Source organism: Pituophis catenifer, unplaced genomic scaffold, assembly GCF_029215685.1.
Source record: "Pituophis catenifer annectens isolate HBS135680 unplaced genomic scaffold, rPitCat1.0.hap2 SCAF_4, whole genome shotgun sequence".
In the NCBI taxonomy this organism is placed as follows: Eukaryota; Metazoa; Chordata; class Lepidosauria; order Squamata; family Colubridae; genus Pituophis; species Pituophis catenifer.
Genome location: NW_027256884.1, coordinates 127,419,862 through 127,437,390, shown reverse-complemented (window position 1 = coordinate 127,437,390; position 17,529 = coordinate 127,419,862). Strand labels below are relative to the sequence as shown.

The 17,529-nt window shown below is 45.8% G+C and overlaps 1 protein-coding gene across 1 annotated transcript in view; it reads right to left on the bottom strand.

Moving 5' to 3' along the window:
* Positions 1-10,531: 10,531 nt before the first annotated feature.
* Positions 10,532-17,529, bottom strand: part of GAB2 (GRB2 associated binding protein 2) — a 158,467-nt gene continuing 151,469 nt past the window's right edge. Inside the window, exons 8-10 of the mRNA XM_070944059.1 lie at positions 14,451-14,553; positions 12,306-12,431; positions 10,532-10,684 (exon numbers count right to left, since the gene is read on the bottom strand). Of these exons, the coding sequence (XP_070800160.1) occupies positions 10,541-10,684; positions 12,306-12,431; positions 14,451-14,553 (373 nt within the window). The 3' untranslated portion in view covers positions 10,532-10,540. The remainder of the gene's footprint in view (positions 10,685-12,305; positions 12,432-14,450; positions 14,554-17,529) is intronic.

Sequence of the window (17,529 nt, the reverse complement as noted above, 5' to 3'; positions counted from 1 at the left end):
AGGAAGGAACTGTGGTAGCATAGTGGTTAGAATGCAGTACTGCAAGCTAATTGAGCTCACTGCCAGGAGTTCGATCCTGACCGGCTCAAGAGAGGGCTGTAAAAGCATTGTGAAGCCATATCTAAATCTGTTATTGCTATTTAAGAAGGAAGGAAGGAAGGAAGGAAGGAAGGAAGGAAGGAAGGAAGGAAGGAAAAAGAAAGAAAGAAAGAAAAAGAAAGAAAGGAAGGAACTATGATAGCATAGTGGTTAGAATGCAGTACTGCAAGCTAATTGAGCTCACTGCCAGGAGTTCGATCCTGACCAGCTCAAGGTTGACTCAACCTTCCATCCTTCCGAGGTCAGTAAAATAAGGACCTAGATTGTTGGGGGCAATATGCCATTGCTATCCTTCCCTCCCTCCCTCCCTCCCTCCCTCCCCTCCTCTCTTATTCCCTTTCTCATTCTCCTTCCTGGTGGCATAGTGGTTAGAGTGCAGTATTGAGTGCAGTATAGAGTGACCACTGCCAGGAGTTCGATCCTGACCGGCTCAAGGTTGACTCAGCCTTCCATCCTTCCGAGGTCGGTAAAATGAGGACCCAGATTGTTAGGGGCAGGATGCTGACTCTGTAAACCCCTTAGAGAGGGCTGGAAAGCACTGTGAAGCGGTATCTAAGTCTAAAGTGCTATTGCTATTAAGCATCAAGATTTCTTTGGCGGTTCTTTAGGTGTCTGATCGAAGTTCGCTCACTTTTAGAAGACGCAGCTTGTAAGAAGAAGAAGATTCTGCTATTATGGGAGTAAAATATCTGGGCTTTCAGAAGATGTGGGAGGCTACACCTCTGTTGCATGTCATATAGATAATCCTCAATTTACAACACTTCTTTGAGTGACCCTGCAAAGTTGCAAGGGCACTGAAAAAAGTGACTTCTGATTGTTTTTCACACTTACGACCGTTGCGTCATCATGTGGTGTGGGGTTTCCTGCCTAGGCAAGGGGTTGGACTAGAAGACCTCCAAGGTCCCTTCCAACTCTTTGTTATTCTATTTCTATTCTATCTCCATAGTCACAGGATCAAAATTTGGACGCTCGGCACCTGACTCATATTTATGACGGTTGCAATATCCCGGGGTCACGTGATCACTTTTTATGACCTTCTGACAAGCAAAGTCAATGGAGAAGCCAGTCATAAGTCCCTTGTTTCAGTGCCGTCGTAACTTCGAACGGTCACTAAACGAATAGTTGTAAGTCAAGGACGACCTGTATATAGAATTCGGAATAAGAGTTCAGGATAGCACTCAAAAAAACCAGTTTTCATCAACCCATTGGCCTCCTTCGTCTACAAATATAAGCCGGAGTAGAAAATATATAGTCCTCCACTTACAACAGTTCACTTAGTAACCATTCAGAGTTACGACGACAGTGAAAAAAGGGACTTACGATCATTTTTCACACTTATGACCAGCGCGGCCTCTCCACGGTCACGTGATTTACATTCGGATGCTTGATAACTGACTCACATTTATGACGATCGTGGAGCCCCGGGGGTCACATGATCCTCCTTTTGCGACATTCCGACAAGCAAGGTCAACGGGGAAGAACGGCCAGATTCACTTAATAACCACATGGCTAACTTAATTGCAGCGATTCCCTTAACAGCTGCGGCGAGAAAAGTCGTAAAAATGGGGCCAAACTCACTTAACAAAATGTTTCACTTCAGCCACGTAAATTTCGGGCTCCGTTGCGGTTGTAAACCGAGGACTACCTGGTATTCTACCATCTGCTCTTACAGGGTGGTCGTCAGAGGTGGGTTTCGGCAGGTTCTGACCAGTTCTGGAGAACCGGTTGCGGAAATTTTGAGTAGTTCCGAGAACCGCTAGTAAAAATTCTGACTGGCCCCGCCCCCATCTATTCTCTGCCTCCGGAGTCCCAGCTGATAAGGGAGGAAATGGGGATTTTACAGTAACTTTTCCCTGGAGCGGGGAGGGAATGGAGATTTTACAGTATCCTTCCCCTGCCATGCCCATCAAGCCACGCCCACCAGGCCATGTCACGCGCACCAAGCCACACCCACAGAACTGGTAGTAAAAAAATTTGAAACCCACCATTGGCGCTCGTAATATCTCCACGCGAATATGAAAAGTTCACCAAATTATTGCTTATTGAGAACGATAACCAACCCATTTTGGGAGCGGTTAGGCTCCTAATTGTGACGATTAATCACACAGAGAGTAAAGTAGCGTATTTCTTTTTAGCTGTGTATCACGTTTATTTAACAGCAAGCGGTTAATTTTAAAATACGAACTAAGTTAAGCGCAACTTCGGTTTTGCAGGACGAATTGTCGTCGTCTTTCAACTGCAGCTCGCATGGAATAAATTAATAATTTAAGGATGTGGAATCCACAGTGGCTAAAAAAAAAGGAAGAAGGAACGTTCAGCTCAAACACGAATAGCACAAGACAAAAACATACTGTACATATATATATATATATATATATATATATATATATATATATATATATATACATGCAAAAAATTAAAATCTCGGGTGTTTTCCCGCGTCATTGTAAATAAGTTGGTTAAAATATTTAAAATTCTGCAGAGTGCTCTGTAAGGATTTTTAGAAGATTTTAAGCTGGGATTTTAACCAGAATTTTAAATATTTTAACCAACTTATTTACAATGACGCGAGAAAACACCCGAGATTTTAATTTTCTGCATATGCACACCCACGAAAATTTAAGAAGACAAATATATATATATATATATATATATATATATATATATATATATATATATAATTTTGAAAATAAGGGGTTTTGTAAAGAAATAAACATCGCCCCCCTTCCCATACCCCCAGAGGAAAAGCAAAATAATAATAATAATTTAAAAAAAAACACCCACCCTATTGCCAATCGTTCAATTTAGGACATTCACAGCAAAATATCATTGTTTCTTGGACAAAAAGACCAAAAAGATTGTCCTTGTCAAAAAAAAAATCTCTCAAATCTGGCCAATGCTACAATTCTTTCCCTGTCTTCAGAAAAGAAACATATTTTGTCGATCTTTGCAGGTAGTCCTCGACTTACGTCCACAACGGAGCCCATGGAACATTTCCACGGCTAAGCAAAAACAGTTGAGTTTTTGCCCTATTTTAGACCTTCCTTGCGACCGTTTTTAAGCGGATCACCGTGGTTGCTAAGTGAGTAAACACGGTGGTTGAGTGAATCTGGCTTCCCAAGAGGACTTCGCTTTGTCAGAAGGTCGCCAAAAGGCGATGGCGTGACCCTGAGACACTGCCACCGTCGTAAATAGGAGACACTCACCAAGCATCCGAATTTTGATGACGTGAATCATGGAGTTGTATGGAAAACAGCCGTAAATCAGTGCCGCTGTTAACTTTGAAAGGTCACTAAATGAATTATTGCAAGTTGAGGACTGGAACAGAATAGAATAGAATAGAATAGAATAGAATAGAATAGAATAGAATAGAATAGAATAGAATAGAATAGTGGAATGACTAGAATAGAATAGAATAGAATAGAATAGAATAGAATAGAATAGAATAGAATAAATAGTGGAATGACTAGAATAGAATAGAATAGAATAGAATAGAATAGAATAGAATAGAATAGAATAGAATAGAATAGATAGTGGAATGAATAGAATAGAATAGAATAGAATAGAATAGAATAGAATAGAATAGAATAGAATAAATAGTGGAATGACTAGAATAGAATAGAATAGAATAGAATAGAATAGAATAGAATAGAATAGAATAAATAGTGGAATGACTAGAATAGAATAGAATAGAATAGAATAGAATAGAATAGAATAGATAGTGGAATGAATAGAATAGAATAGAATAGAATAGAATAGAATAGAATAGAATAGAATAGAATAGAATAGAATAGAATAAATAGTGGAATGAATAGAATAGTGGAATGAATAGAATAGAATAGAATAGAATAGAATAGAATAGTGGAATGAATAGAATAGAATAGAATAGAATAGAATAGAATAGAATAGAATAGAATAGAATAGAATAGAATAGAATAGAATAGGCTGGAAGGGACCTTTGAGGTCTTCAAGTCCAACCCTCAGATAAGTGATTGTCCAGAGTCTAAACTCTTCTTAAAATCATCCAGTGATGGAGCACCCACAACTTCTGGTGGCAAGCTGTTCCACGGGTTAATTGTCCTCACTGTGACTATTTGAAATTATGATGGACCCCTTCCAAAGATAATTACAACCCAGTTCTGATTACTGGAGGGAAAAATAAAATTAAAAGTAGTTAACGACGTCCCTGGAAAAAAAAAAGCGACTTATCACAATTTTTCACACTTAACGACCGTTGCAGAATCCCCGTGGTCACGTGATCAGAATTCAGATGCTTGGCAGCTGGCATGTATTTAGGAGGATTTCAGTATCCCGGAGTCATGTGATCCCCTTTTACGACCTTCTGACAAGCAAAATCATCGGGGCAGCCAGATTTGCTTAACTTATTACTAACTTAAGAACTTCAGTGATTCACTTAACAACTGTGGCAAGAAGAACTGTGGCTCATTTAACTACTATATTGCTTAGCGATGGAAATTTTGGGCTCACTTGTGGTGGTAAGTAAAGGACTACCTGTATTTTATATCGTTGTACCCTTGTATCAGCGTTCCAGAGACGGCAGTATTGATTTTATGTGGGGGTCAGAAGCTAAGTCAAATCAGACCTGGATGGGGCACCACGAGGAAATCAATGTGTCCATGGGATTGTCAGGAGTCAAGCTGGCCTTTAAGTCCCTCTCCTTATTCTATTTGGTGTCATAAAACCTAATGATTAAAATTGATCTATTTATTTCTTGCCCAACCCTAACCCCAATCAAATAATTTATTTTATATATATAGGAGAAGTTCACTTAAGTTTATTTTTCTGGGATGATAGCACCGCAATGTTTAAGAATCTCTGGGTTAAGGTGAGAGTAACTTAGAGGAAAATTGGAACATTTAGTAAGTAATCTTGTATAGGGCTTTCAACTTTTTAAGACTTGTGGACTTCAACTCCCAGAATTCCCCAACCAGCATGGCTGGCTGAGGAATTCTGGGAGTTGAAGTCCACAAGTCTTAAAGTTCCAAGGCTGGCTGAGGAATTCTGGGAATTGAAGTCCACAAGTCTTAAAGTTGCAAGGCTGACTGAGGAATTCTGGGAAATCCACAAGTCTTAAAGTTGCATGGCTGGCTGAGGAATTCTGGGAGTTGAAGTCCACAAGTCTTAAAGTTCCAAGGCTGGCTGAGGAATTCTGGGAATTGAAGTCCACAAGTCTTAAAGTTCCAAGGCTGGCTGAGGAATTCTGGGAAATCCACAAGTCTTAAAGTTGCATGGCTGGCTGAGGAATTCTGGGAGTTGAAGTCCACAAGTCTTAAAGTTGCATGGCTGACTGAGGAATTCTGGGAGTTGAAGTCCACAAATCTTAAAGGGGCCAAGATTGAAGCCCCCTAACTTGTAAGAGGATTCTTAGATACTGCAAAATTCTCTGGTTATTTTTTTTTCCCTCTCTCTGCCTAAAACGACATTCCTGATCTTCAATTCACTATTTATCTCATGGATTTCAGTAATGAATGAGGGTCTAAAGCAGCATTTCATAACTTTGGCAACTTCCAGATGTACGGACTGCCAGGGTTCCAAGTAACATCCCCCGAATTTGGCAGCCCTGAAGATCCAAAGAAAAAGATGGCCTCCAGGACTGACATGGACTTCAACTCCCAGAATTCTCATCGACGGCCATATTGGCTGTGGAATTCTGGGCTTTCAAGTTTTGCATACTTGGGAATCAGCAAGGTTGGGAAATTTGAAATCTGATTTAAAGAGTGGATCCCAAAAGAGACGTCGCCAGGGGTGGGCTGCTGCCCTTGTACCAACCGGTTCGCCCGGAACAGAAAATGTGAGCTTGCGCGCGCAGCAGTGATGGTATTCAGACAGTTCTATCCGATTCCGACAAACAGGTTGTGGCGCCGGCGGGAGGCGTCCTGTTTTTGACACGGTGCGTATGCATGGAAGGCCCTACGCATGCGCGGAGGCCCTGCGCCAGAGGTGGGTTTCAGCAGGTTCTGACCGGTTCTAGAGAACCGGTAGCGGAAATTCTGAATAGTTCAGAGAACCGGTAGCGGAAATTCTGAGTAGTTCGGAGAACCGGTAAATACCACCTCTGACTGGTCCCGCCTCCATCTATTCTCTGCCTCCCGGGTCTCAGCTGATTGGGAGGAAATGGGGATTTTGCAGTATCCTTCCCCTGGAGTGGGGTGGGAATGGAGATTTTACAGCATCCTTCCCCTGCCACACCCACCAAGCCATGCCATGCCCAAGCCACACCCACAGAACCGATAGTAAAAAATTTTGAAAACCACCACTGCCCTGCGCGCACACACATTTGCGATCCGCAGCATCGGAAAACCGGCGATTATATAGGACAGCGATGGATAACCTTTTTGCCATCGTGTGCCAGGAGAGGGGGGGCGGGGGAGGGTCACACGCGCACGTGCCCACGCACATGTGCATGCAACCCCACCCACCCCTGCTCCTGGCACATGATGGCCTGGTAGGCCCGTTTTTCTTTCTTACCTGGTTCCAGATTCTCTCTGTGTATCTGGGAAGGGCGAAAACAGCCTTTCCCACTCCCTTGGAGGCCCTACGGAGGCTGAAAGGGCCCATTTCCCAACTCTCGGTGGGACAGGAAGTGACATTTTTTGCTGTCCCCAGCCTCCAGAACCTCTCTAGGAGTCTCTCTAGGAGTCTCTAGGAGCCTCTCTAGGATCTCTGGAGGCTGGGGACAGGAAAAAAGTTACTTCCTGTCCCACCGGGAGTCGGGAAATGGGCCCTTTCAGCCTCCGTAGGGCCTCCAAGGGAGTGGGAAAGGCTGTTTTCGCCCTTCCCAGATGCATAGAAAGGATCTGGAGCCAAGTAAGAAAGAAAAATGGGCCTTTCCCACCCCCCCAGACCCTCCAGAGGCAGGAAACAGCCTGTTTCCCAACTTCTGATGGGCCCAGAAGGCCCGAAAATCAGCTGGCCGGCGTGGCATGCGCCCCAGAGCTGAGCTGGCGTGCCCACTAATATGGCTCCGCGTGCCACCTGTGGCACGCGTGCCATAGATTCGCCATCACGGATATAGGAAGTGATAGCGCCAGGGCGGGTGGGCGGGGCCAGCCCTGGTCGAAACTACAGGTTCGCCCGAACCGGTCTGAATCAGCAGCAGCCCACCACTAGACATCGTCCCTATTCCTACATACAAGAACCTTTATGGACAAGAGACACATTTTTATTATCTGAAATTGGAAATCAAATGCAAAAACTCAAGATGTTCTGTCCTAACTCTGCAAAAATCTTCCATTTTCAAAAAGCTGAATCATATGATGCCGTAGAGGAAAAACTGCCCCTTGGCCTACGTGGAATTAACAGAGCGAGCTACGCAGACTTTAAGACAAATATTTTCGTCAAGGTAGAATTATTTTAACAGTCACAAAATCAGGACACAAACTGTATCCTGTAGGCTAGGTTTCCATGAGCCAGCAAACCGTGGTTAGCCGAACGGTTGGTATGTGAATGAATCTTGTGGTTGGAACTCGCAAAGCTCACCGAAGTATGCCTCGAGCTGGGAAAGTGGCCAGACACAGTTTAGCTCAGGAAAGGTTGTGTGAACCTGGCACAGAGGGTTTTTCCTTGGTAAAACCAGCAGAATTCGAACTCGGGACTCTGCAGAGAGAGAGGAGGAAAAAAAAAAACGGCAGGCGCTCGAGAGGAAAGGCATTTGAACGGAAGTCCTAAGATCACTTCTGTGAGGGGTGGGGAGGGGTGGGGGGAAAGCACCTTGGATTAAACCTGCATAGGTTGTTTAGGATTGCACCATCAATCCTTACGGATACAAGCTCTAAGATAGGAAATGGGTTTATGAACTGAGGTTTGCCCTTGTGTATATCGATAAAGCAAAGCAAAATTTTGGGTTGGTTTGTTTTTTTTTGTACAAACTCTCTCTAAAGTGCATGTCTGAATGAGATGGCCAACAGATCTCCAATGCAGGAAAGTCATTGAACAAGCCGCAAGTGACAACAGTATATATTCGGTTCCCCCAAACAGATCTTAATCTAACCAATAAGCAAATATCAAGTAATTTGATTCTTACAGACAGATGCAAAATCAGGGCATTGAATAATGAACTTGTGGAAACTTCCTTGGATAAGGAATTAACAGAAAGCAGCCACAAAGGATACAGGCAGTCCTCGAGTTACGACCGTTCGTTTAGTGACCATTCGAAGTTACAACTTCGCACTGAAAATAGGGACCGATGACTGTTTTCCACACTTACGACCACTGCAGCTTCTCCCTGCTCACGTGATCAAAATTCGGAATACTTGGCAACGGGCTCGTATTTATGACAGTCGCAGTGTCCCCGGGGTCACACGATCTCCTTTTGCGACCTGCTGGCGAGTAAAGCCAATGGGGGAAGCCAGATTCACTTAAACAACCAGGTTACTAATTTAACAACCGGAGTGATTCATTTAACGACGGTGGGAAGTAAGGTCATGAAATGGAGCAAAAACTCATTTAGCAACTGTATTGCCAAGCAGTGGAAATGTTGGGGTCAACTGTGGTCATAAGTCGAGGACTATCTGTATTGCAGAATAACAGTAAAATAGAAATTTGTTGCTCAGGGCTATGTCTCTTTCCCTCAGCTTCAGCCTTATAGTAACATAAACCTTAGACATTCACACAGTACTCTGAAAGCTGAACCAGTGGTGGGATCCTGCCGGTTTAACAAAGCCGAACCGGCTGAATCCCACTCCTGAGCCGAACTCAGCCATCGTCTAATTCACAAATCACACGGAGCCAGAAATCCTATCCTCCCAACACCCAAATTCACAATATCCTAAACCAGGGGTGGGGAACACGGTGGCCCTTTTATGACTTGTGGACTTTGTCTCCCAGAATTCCTCTGGAAGTCGAAGTCCACAAGCTATGAAGGAGCCATGATTCCCCACCTCTGTCCTAAAACCATACGGGAAAACCCTATCTAAGCAAACACAAAATGTGTTCTAGCATCATACACGAGTGCACCTGCTACATCTTTACTTGACCCTGGGTTAATGTGTTGTGTGAGTCAGTCAGCTTTTGAAACCGTGACAGTCCAAATTCAACGATGCATTTTGAATTATTATTATTATTATTATTTTGGCATTCGTGTCAGAAGCAACCGAGGCGCTTCCGGGTTGGAAGAATTAGCCGGTGACATCACCGTTGCCCTGGAGACGCCCAGTTGTGGGGGTTTCCTTTCATGTTCCCAGCAGGAGCTGGAGCGAAGGATGGGAGCTCAACCTCGGGTCTCGAACGCTCTCGGGTCTCGAACGCTGGCTTTGCTAACCTCTTGCCCAGTGTCCCAATTGCTTGAGCCCCTTACTTTGAAAATGAACATTTGCTTCGAATTAGGAGTGCTTGAGATAGGTAGCCAGGCATCAAACACAGCTTGAAACACAGAATGGATGGATTTTTAAATATCAAGGCTTTTATAACCATCATTCTAAGGGTCCAACATCAAATGCTCTCCTACACACCACAGACTAGGTACCAAATACTGCCCAACGCAGCTTCAACTATTGTAAGATCTCGGACACCGATATCATATATCCCACAAAAGGGGAAACTATTGCAAAAACATCCAGAGCGGGTCCCATTCTTAAAAAGAATTAGGAAGAATTTTGTTTTTTTTCTTGTTGAGGGGAAGAGTGGCGGACGAGGAATTATTTTCAGTTCCAGAGTAATGCATTTCGAAAAGCTGATTTATACCGGTGAACAGCGATTGTTTCTCGACATGCTCGTCCTCGGAAGGACAATTGCGTACTTTAAGGAATTCGCACGATGGCAATTTACATAAAGAGCAGAGAGGGGGAAAAAAAAAGGCATCGCTTGGAGATTTCTTCACCCTTTTGTGAAGCGATACAGCTAAGACAGCCTCGTAAACAGATTGCTGAAGATCAAATCCACTTAGGGTGAGTAGCTGGCTATTATTATTATTATTATTATTATTATTGGTTAATCTTTAGTGAGATTCACAGCCTTTGAGCCTGGTTAATAGCTCAGCAGCTCGATTATTATTATTGTTATTATCATCATCACCAACATCTCCAAAAGGCGGAACCGGGAGGCCGAAATCAGGCTGAAAGTTCCAACCCACAGCAAGAAACCGGCAAAGGGTAGGTGCTGGATGCGAAAATAGAGCTCTGCAGGTTGAAAGTGGATCGAGGAAAGTTTGGATACGGGCAGGTGGATGAGAAGCCAGTGTTCGTTCACCGAATTCCTCCGGATAGAGCCAGCAGCTAACCCATAACCGAAAAATGCCTTTGGGAGGGTTGATGCAGGTTTTCAGTCAAATGTTCACCTGAAGAAGCTTGTTTTCAAAAGCAGAACCTATCTGGAACAGCCTCCAGAGAGGACCAAGAGAAGGTCCACAGCAAGGGAGACAAACGGATGCTCTCTCCTTGATTACTAGAAGCTTCCCTGGTTTCTCCACCACGCCTCTGCTGGGCTACTGCTTCACCGTCTTGCTGGGCTCAGACGACTGCCGGACGTCAGTCCACTCCTGCATCGTGCTCTGCAAAGCTTGCGTCTTCTCTTTGTCCACCTGTACGTAATCGACCTTCTCGTCGGAAGCGACGGACGATGTAGAGGGCTGTCCACAAAAAAAAAAGAGGAGAGAGGAGAGAAGATGGGGAGGACGTTCCAGATTTTGCACGATTTGCCTTGCAATGTAAACCAGTGATGGGTTACCCCCGGTTCGGACCAGTTTGCAAGAACCGGTAATAAAACCGGCGGGAGGCTCCGCCCACCGACCCCAACGTCATCAGGAAGCTTCTGTGCATGCGTAGAAGTGCATGTGTGTGTGCGAGCGAGTGAGCGAGTGTGTGCGGCCCCGTTGCAAACCGGTAGTAAAGGTAAGTAGAGCCCACCCCTGATGTAAACCCAGTGTTTTTCAAACTTCATGACTTTAAGGCTTGTGGACTTCAACTCCCAGAATTCCTCTGGCAGCCATGCTGGCTAAGGAATTCTGGGAATTGAAGTCCTCAAAAGTCTTCACGTTGCCAAGTTTGAAAAACACTGGTGTGAAGCATCAGAATACAACTCTCTCAAGGAAAGATTTTCTTTTGGTTTCCGCCCCTCCCCTCAATATTTTATTTAAAGAATAAGTAATTAGAAAAAAAACACAACAATTTCAATAGCTTCGACGCAGGACAACCTTTTCAAGAAGAAATAATATCTTAGAAATGATCGTACTGAGTTTATGTCATTGGAGATGCAGTGAAACTAACAGTTTAGTTAAACATGCTCCATTTCAGTAAGAAGCAATTACATGTAGAGCTAGTTTGGTGTAGTGGCTTAGAAACCAGAAGATGGTGAGTTCTAGTCCCGCCTTAGGAATGAAACCCAGCTGGGTAACCTTGGGCTAATCACCAGGAAACTGTGAATTATAGTCCTGTCTTACTGTGTCCCGGTGATTGGCCCAAACTTACCCAGTCAGCTTTCACGCTAAGGAAGGACTAGAACTCATAGTCTCCTGGTGATTAGCCCAAACTCACCCAGTTACCTTTCATGCCCAGGTCTAGAACTCACAGTCTCCTGGTGATTGTCCAAATTCACCCAGTTACCTTTCATCCCCAGGTCTAGAACTCACTGTCTCCTGGTGATTGGCCCAAACTCACCCAGTCAGCTTTCGTGCCTAAGGCAGGACTAGAACGCACCGTCTCCTGGTGATTGACCCAAGCTCACCCAGTCAGCTTTCATGCCTAAGGCAGGACTAGAACTCACAATCTCCTGGTGCTTGGCCCAAACTCACCCAGTCAGCTTTCGTGCCTAAGGCAGGACTAGAACGCACCGTCTCCTGGTGATTGGCCCAAGCTCACGCAGTCAGCTTTCACGCCTAAGGCAGGACTAGAACTCCCCATCTCCTGGTGATTGGCCCAAACTCACGCAGTCAGCTTTCACGCCTAAGGCAGGACTAGAACTCCCCATCTCCTGGTGATTGGCCCAATCTCACCCAGTCAGCTTTCACGCCTAAGGCGGGACTAATACTTACTCCGTCGTGGTGATTGGCCCAAAGTCAGCCAATCGCCTTTTCCATGTTTAAGACAGGACTAGAACTCGCTGTCTCCTGGTGTCTAGCCTGGTGCCTTCACCATTAGACCTAACTGGCTCTCTTAACTTCCACTCAGGATTTCCCCTCAATTACATTTCACCCTGTTGTCCCGTGTCAACATGTTGGCATTGCTGAAAAGATTTCGGAACCTGGATCGTACCTTTCGGTGGGGCCCAGGTGAGCTCGGCTGGAAGTCCAAAGCCAGGTAATCGACGCTTGTGTTGCTTTTCTTTTGGGCTGGGCTACTTTTCCCACTTGGAATGGGAGACGCAGAAACTGGGTTTTGCTAAAATTAAAGCAATTAGGAACGATCAGTCAAGCAGCAGCAATCAGTCAAAATCTGCATAAAAGGTTGACTTCCATTACTTCTGCAAGAGGTCAGGTTTCCCTTCCCCATTAATTCCAAGACTCCTTCATGTGGAAATTCAGTATAAAAATATAAAAGATGCATTTGTATATAGGTAGTCCTCGTCTTACGACCACAGTTGAACCCAACATGAACCGTTGCTTAAACAAGGCAGTTGAATTCTGACCTGTTTTATGACCGCTCTCGCCACAGTTGTTAAGTGAATCACTGCAGTTGTTAAGCGAGAAACACGGTTCTTAAGCACATCTGGCTTCCCCTTCGACTTTGCTTGTCAAAGTTCACAAAAGCTGATGACACCCCATAATACGTACCACAGGCCAATTGTCGAGCGTCCAAATTTTTACTCACGTGACTCTGTGAATGCTGGAGTTGATCGTAAGGGTGAAAAACCATCCCAAGTCATTTTTTTTTTCAGTGACTTGTAAGCAGGGGTGGGTTCTAAATTTTTTTACTACCGGTTCTGTGGGCGTGGCTTATTTTGTGGGCGTGGCTTGGTGGGGGGCTGATGTGACTGGGTGGGCGTGGCCAACCTTTTTTTTTTCTTTACTTTTAAAAGCATTTTTTCTACAGCCTTAAAAGGTTGCAGAAAAGAATGCTTTTAGAAGCCTCTGACGATCCCAGCTGAGCCGCGGGATCATCAGAGGCTTTTTTTTTTACTTTTAAAAGCATTTTTTCGGCCGAAGAGGTTGTAGAAAAAATGCTTTTAAAAGTTAAAAAAAAAAAAGCCTCTGATGAGGTGGGCGAGTGGTGACCGTGCCGGGGACTGGTTCGGGGTCATGGCCAGCCAATGTTATTACTGGTTCTCCAAACTACTACAAATTTTTACTACCGGTTCTTGCGAACCGGTGCGAACCAGGAGCAACCCACCACTGCTTGTAAGTCACTTTTTAAAATAATTTTGGACAGTCACCCAAACAAATGGTTGTAAGTCGAGGACTGCCTCTAGGCAAGCTATTGCCTTGTTTACTTCCAGATGCCTACAGAATCTGAATGGTAAGAATTTTCTTTATTCAGTTGTTGAGGCCTCTGAGTCCTGTGTCAAAATTTTGAAATAACAGCCTTTGGGAATAAATGCAGGCAATCTTCAACTTACAACCATTCATTTAGTGACCGAAGTTACAAAAAATGTAAAAAAAAAGTGACTTATGACCGTTTTTTTACACTTTCGACCGTTGCGGTGTCCCCATGGGTCACGTGATTAAAATTCGGATGCTTGGCAACCGATTCATATTTACGATGGTCGCAGCATCCCCGGGAGTCACGCGATCGATCCCCTTTTGCGAACGCCTGCCAAGCCAAATCAATGGGGAAGCCAGGCTCCCTTAACGACCATGTTACTAATTGAACGCCTGCAGTGATTCTCTTAAAGGAAGGTCGTAAAACTCACTTAAGAACTGTCTCATTTAGCAACAGACATGTTGGACTCCGTTGCGGTCAAAAGTTGAAGATGACCTGGAACTTAAAAGTGAGAATGTCCAACCTTGGGAACGTTAACTCTTCTGGACTTCAACTCCCAGAATTCACTCACACAGGAAGTGATGGTATTCAGCCAGTTTGGACCAGTTCAGGTGAACCGGTAGTGGCGAGTGCGAGTGGGCCCACCTATCCATCTCGGTGCTATGTCGTCCTATTTTGCCACAGTTTCTAAGTCGCGTGCATGCGTGCAAGCCACGTGTGTGAGGAAAGTACATGTGTAGAAGGCCAGGATCATGCACAGAAGGCCAGGAGTATGCACGGAAGATGTGCATGCACTCACATTTTCGGTGCACGGTGAACCGGTGATAAAAATATATAAAACCCACCTCTGCACACAGGATATCCAATATAAGTTGCCTCGACTTCCTTGCTCCCCTCCCTCCTTGGAGTCCACCTTCTCACCATCAGAGTAGATAGAGGAGAGAAACCCAAAAGAAGAAAGGAGCTTCCATAAAGACTTACCATGGCCACATAATTTTCTTCACTATCTCCTGAGTCGGTGCTGGTTATGCTCTGGGTTGAGGTGGGACGACAATATTGAGAAAAGTTGGAGTTGAAAGTCTGGCTGAAATGAGAGCATCCAGAAGAAAAGTCATCAGGAGTCAGAATAACAAGAGTTAGAAGCAGTGGTGAGATTCAGATTTTTGTTACTGCCGGTTCTTTTGGGCGTGGCTTGGTAGGTGTGGCATGGCTTGGTGGGCGTGGCTTGGTGGGCATGGCAGGGGAAGGATGCTGCAAAATCCTCATTTCCTCCCGATCAGCTGGGACTTGGGAGGCAGAGAATAGATGGGGCGGGGCCAGTCAGAAATTTTACTACCGGTTCTCCGAACTACACAAAAATTCCGCTACCGGTTCTCCAGAACTGGTCAGAACCTGCTGAAACACACCTCTGGTTAGGAGGAGGTGACACACAGTGTTTGTGTATTTTATACAACAACTGCAGCAGTACTAAGTAGAACCAGAGTTCTGGGTTATCAGATTTGCAAATAAAAGCATTGTTGTAGCTGTCCTACAACAGCTGACCGTCTGTCAGGTTTCGATGCTATCTCAAAATAAAGGAATTTCCAAACTGCCGATCTTTAAGGAAATTTTCTCTTTATTGAGCATAGTGATCTGTCCCTGGCTCCTGCGCGGTCAGTACTGACCTTTGCCCCCAATCCCTCCCTTTCCGATCCCCAATTCTCTGCGTCTCATTAGCTATCTTCCAAGCCACTTTCCTCATCCCTCCTCCGTCAGATCACAGGAATGTCCCCCTCCTCCCATCTCCGAGGAGACAGAATCTTCAAAGGAATCAAGTAGGCAAAAGTTCAAGCTTCTCCTCTCCTTATATATGTCAGTGCTGGGACGCTGACAATAGCTGTGTTACTGGCCATTTTCTTTTATTCTGTCGCAGTCATCTTTCTGTTGCTGTATCTTGCGCCTATTTGCTAGTCTGCTATGAATGGGCCCATAACCTGTTAGAAATTCTGTATATAGCCCTACAGAATTTCTAACAGAAGGGACCTTGGAGGTCTTCTAGAGTCCGAAAACGCTAGAGAATTCCTGGAAAGCTGGCACTCAGACAAATCGGCCATCTACAGGCACATTGAGATGAACAACAGCTACATATCACTCAAAAGAGACAATAAAAAAACCCAAAAGGTTTTTGCTAGGTTTTAAAACAGAAGAACAGCATAGCAGAGTTGGAAGGCACCCTGGAGGTCTTCTGTCAGCCTCCGCTTTTGCTGCTTTGGCTGCCATAGGAACCGGGAGGGGGGAGAGCTAGGGAGCTTGGGGGGGAAGTGTGCTGGAGGAGGGGCGTGGCTTCGGAAGAAACGAAACTGAATCCTTGGAGTGGCTATCGGGTAACCGTCGTGGCATTCCTGATTGATGACGCTGCCAGACCCTGACCCTGGGAGACCTTTGGATCAGTGGTGGGTTCCTCCCGGTTCGGTCCGGTTCGGCCGAGCCGGTAGCGGTGATGATATGACATCACCGAACCGATTCTCCCCCCCGCCCTCCCACCCCCCCACCTCCCCACGTTATTCTTACCTTTTATTTGGTCCCACCCCCAATCTATTGCTGCCTCCTGAGTCCCAGCTGATGACTAGAAGGAAAAAAACTGTTTAAACTCTTGCCGCGGGGCTTCAAAGGGCCGTCCTACAGCTGATCAGTGTTAAAAGCAAACAAATGAGTCGGGTCGTAAGTGCGAGGACTAGTCGTAAGTGCGAGGACCTTCCAGAAATGACTCTGACCAGCTAGCCACGCCCACCTAGTCACATGACCTCCAAGCCACACCCACAAAATAAGCCACGCCCACAGAACCGGTAGTAAAAAAATTTAGAACCCACCCCTGCTTTGGATTGGATGATTTACGATGGACAGTGGGGGGGGGATGCTTTCTATATGCCCTTTTCGCGCCTATTGCTTTAATTTCAGCTTAGCCGTGGTTGTGTTCACTTCATTTCTAGTAAAATGACCTTGTCATGGTCAGATCACTCACTCCTTCGTCTGGACCTTCAAACCGCTACACCCCGCCGCACGGAGGCGGACCCAATTAGATGGATCCGCCCCAGGCGCCTGATGGATCCTGATAGGTTCCAGACGGAGCTTGGGCCAATTCCTGAAGATCTGGCACACGACTCGGCCGAGGACCTGGTAGCTGCCTGGGATCGGGCGGCTGGTGGGGCCTTGGATCGAGTCGTGCCTTTGCGGCCTCTGACCCGGTGTCGATCCCTCGCGGCTCCTTGGTTCACCGAGGAGCTGAGGGAAATGAAATGCCGGAAAAGACGCCTAGAGAGCGGTTGGAGGGCCAGTCTCGCTGAATCTGACCGAACACTGGTAAGGTCGCATATTAAGACCTACCTAGTGGCGATAAAGACGGCAAAGTTTAACTACTTTTCCGCCTCTATTGCGTCATCAGGGAATCGTCCGGCCGCCCTGTTCAGGGTAACCCGCTCCCTGCTCCATCCGGGAGCGCGGGAGGATCCCTTGGAAGGCAGGGCGGAGGATTTCGGACAATACCTGTATGACAAAATCGCTCAGATCCGGGGGGATTTGGACTCTGACTGGGTAGATCAGGGCAGGGTGACGAGGAATAGTCTTGAGAATGTTACCTGGGAGGAGTTTGATGCTGTGACTCCGGATGATGTGGACAGGATTTTGGGGAGACTTAGTGCGGCCACATGTTTACTGGACCCGTGTCCCTCCTGGTTGGTACTGGCCTCCCGGGAGGTTACACGAGGCTGGCTCCAGGGTGTTATCAACGCTTTGTTGAGTGAGGGTCACTTCCCCGCCGCCTTGAAAGAAGCGGTGGTGAGGCCTCTCCTCAAGAAGCCGTCCCTGGATCCGGCAATATTGGCCAACTATCGTCCTGTCTCCAACCTTCGCTTCCTGGCGAAGGTTGTTGAGAGTGTGGTCGCGCGACAGTTTCCACAATTCTTGGAGGAAACATCCTATCTAGATCCGTTCCAGTCGGGTTTCAGGCCTGGACACAGCACGGAAACGGCATTGGTCGCGTTGGTTGATGATCTCTGGAGGGCTCGGGACAGGGGTTGTTCCT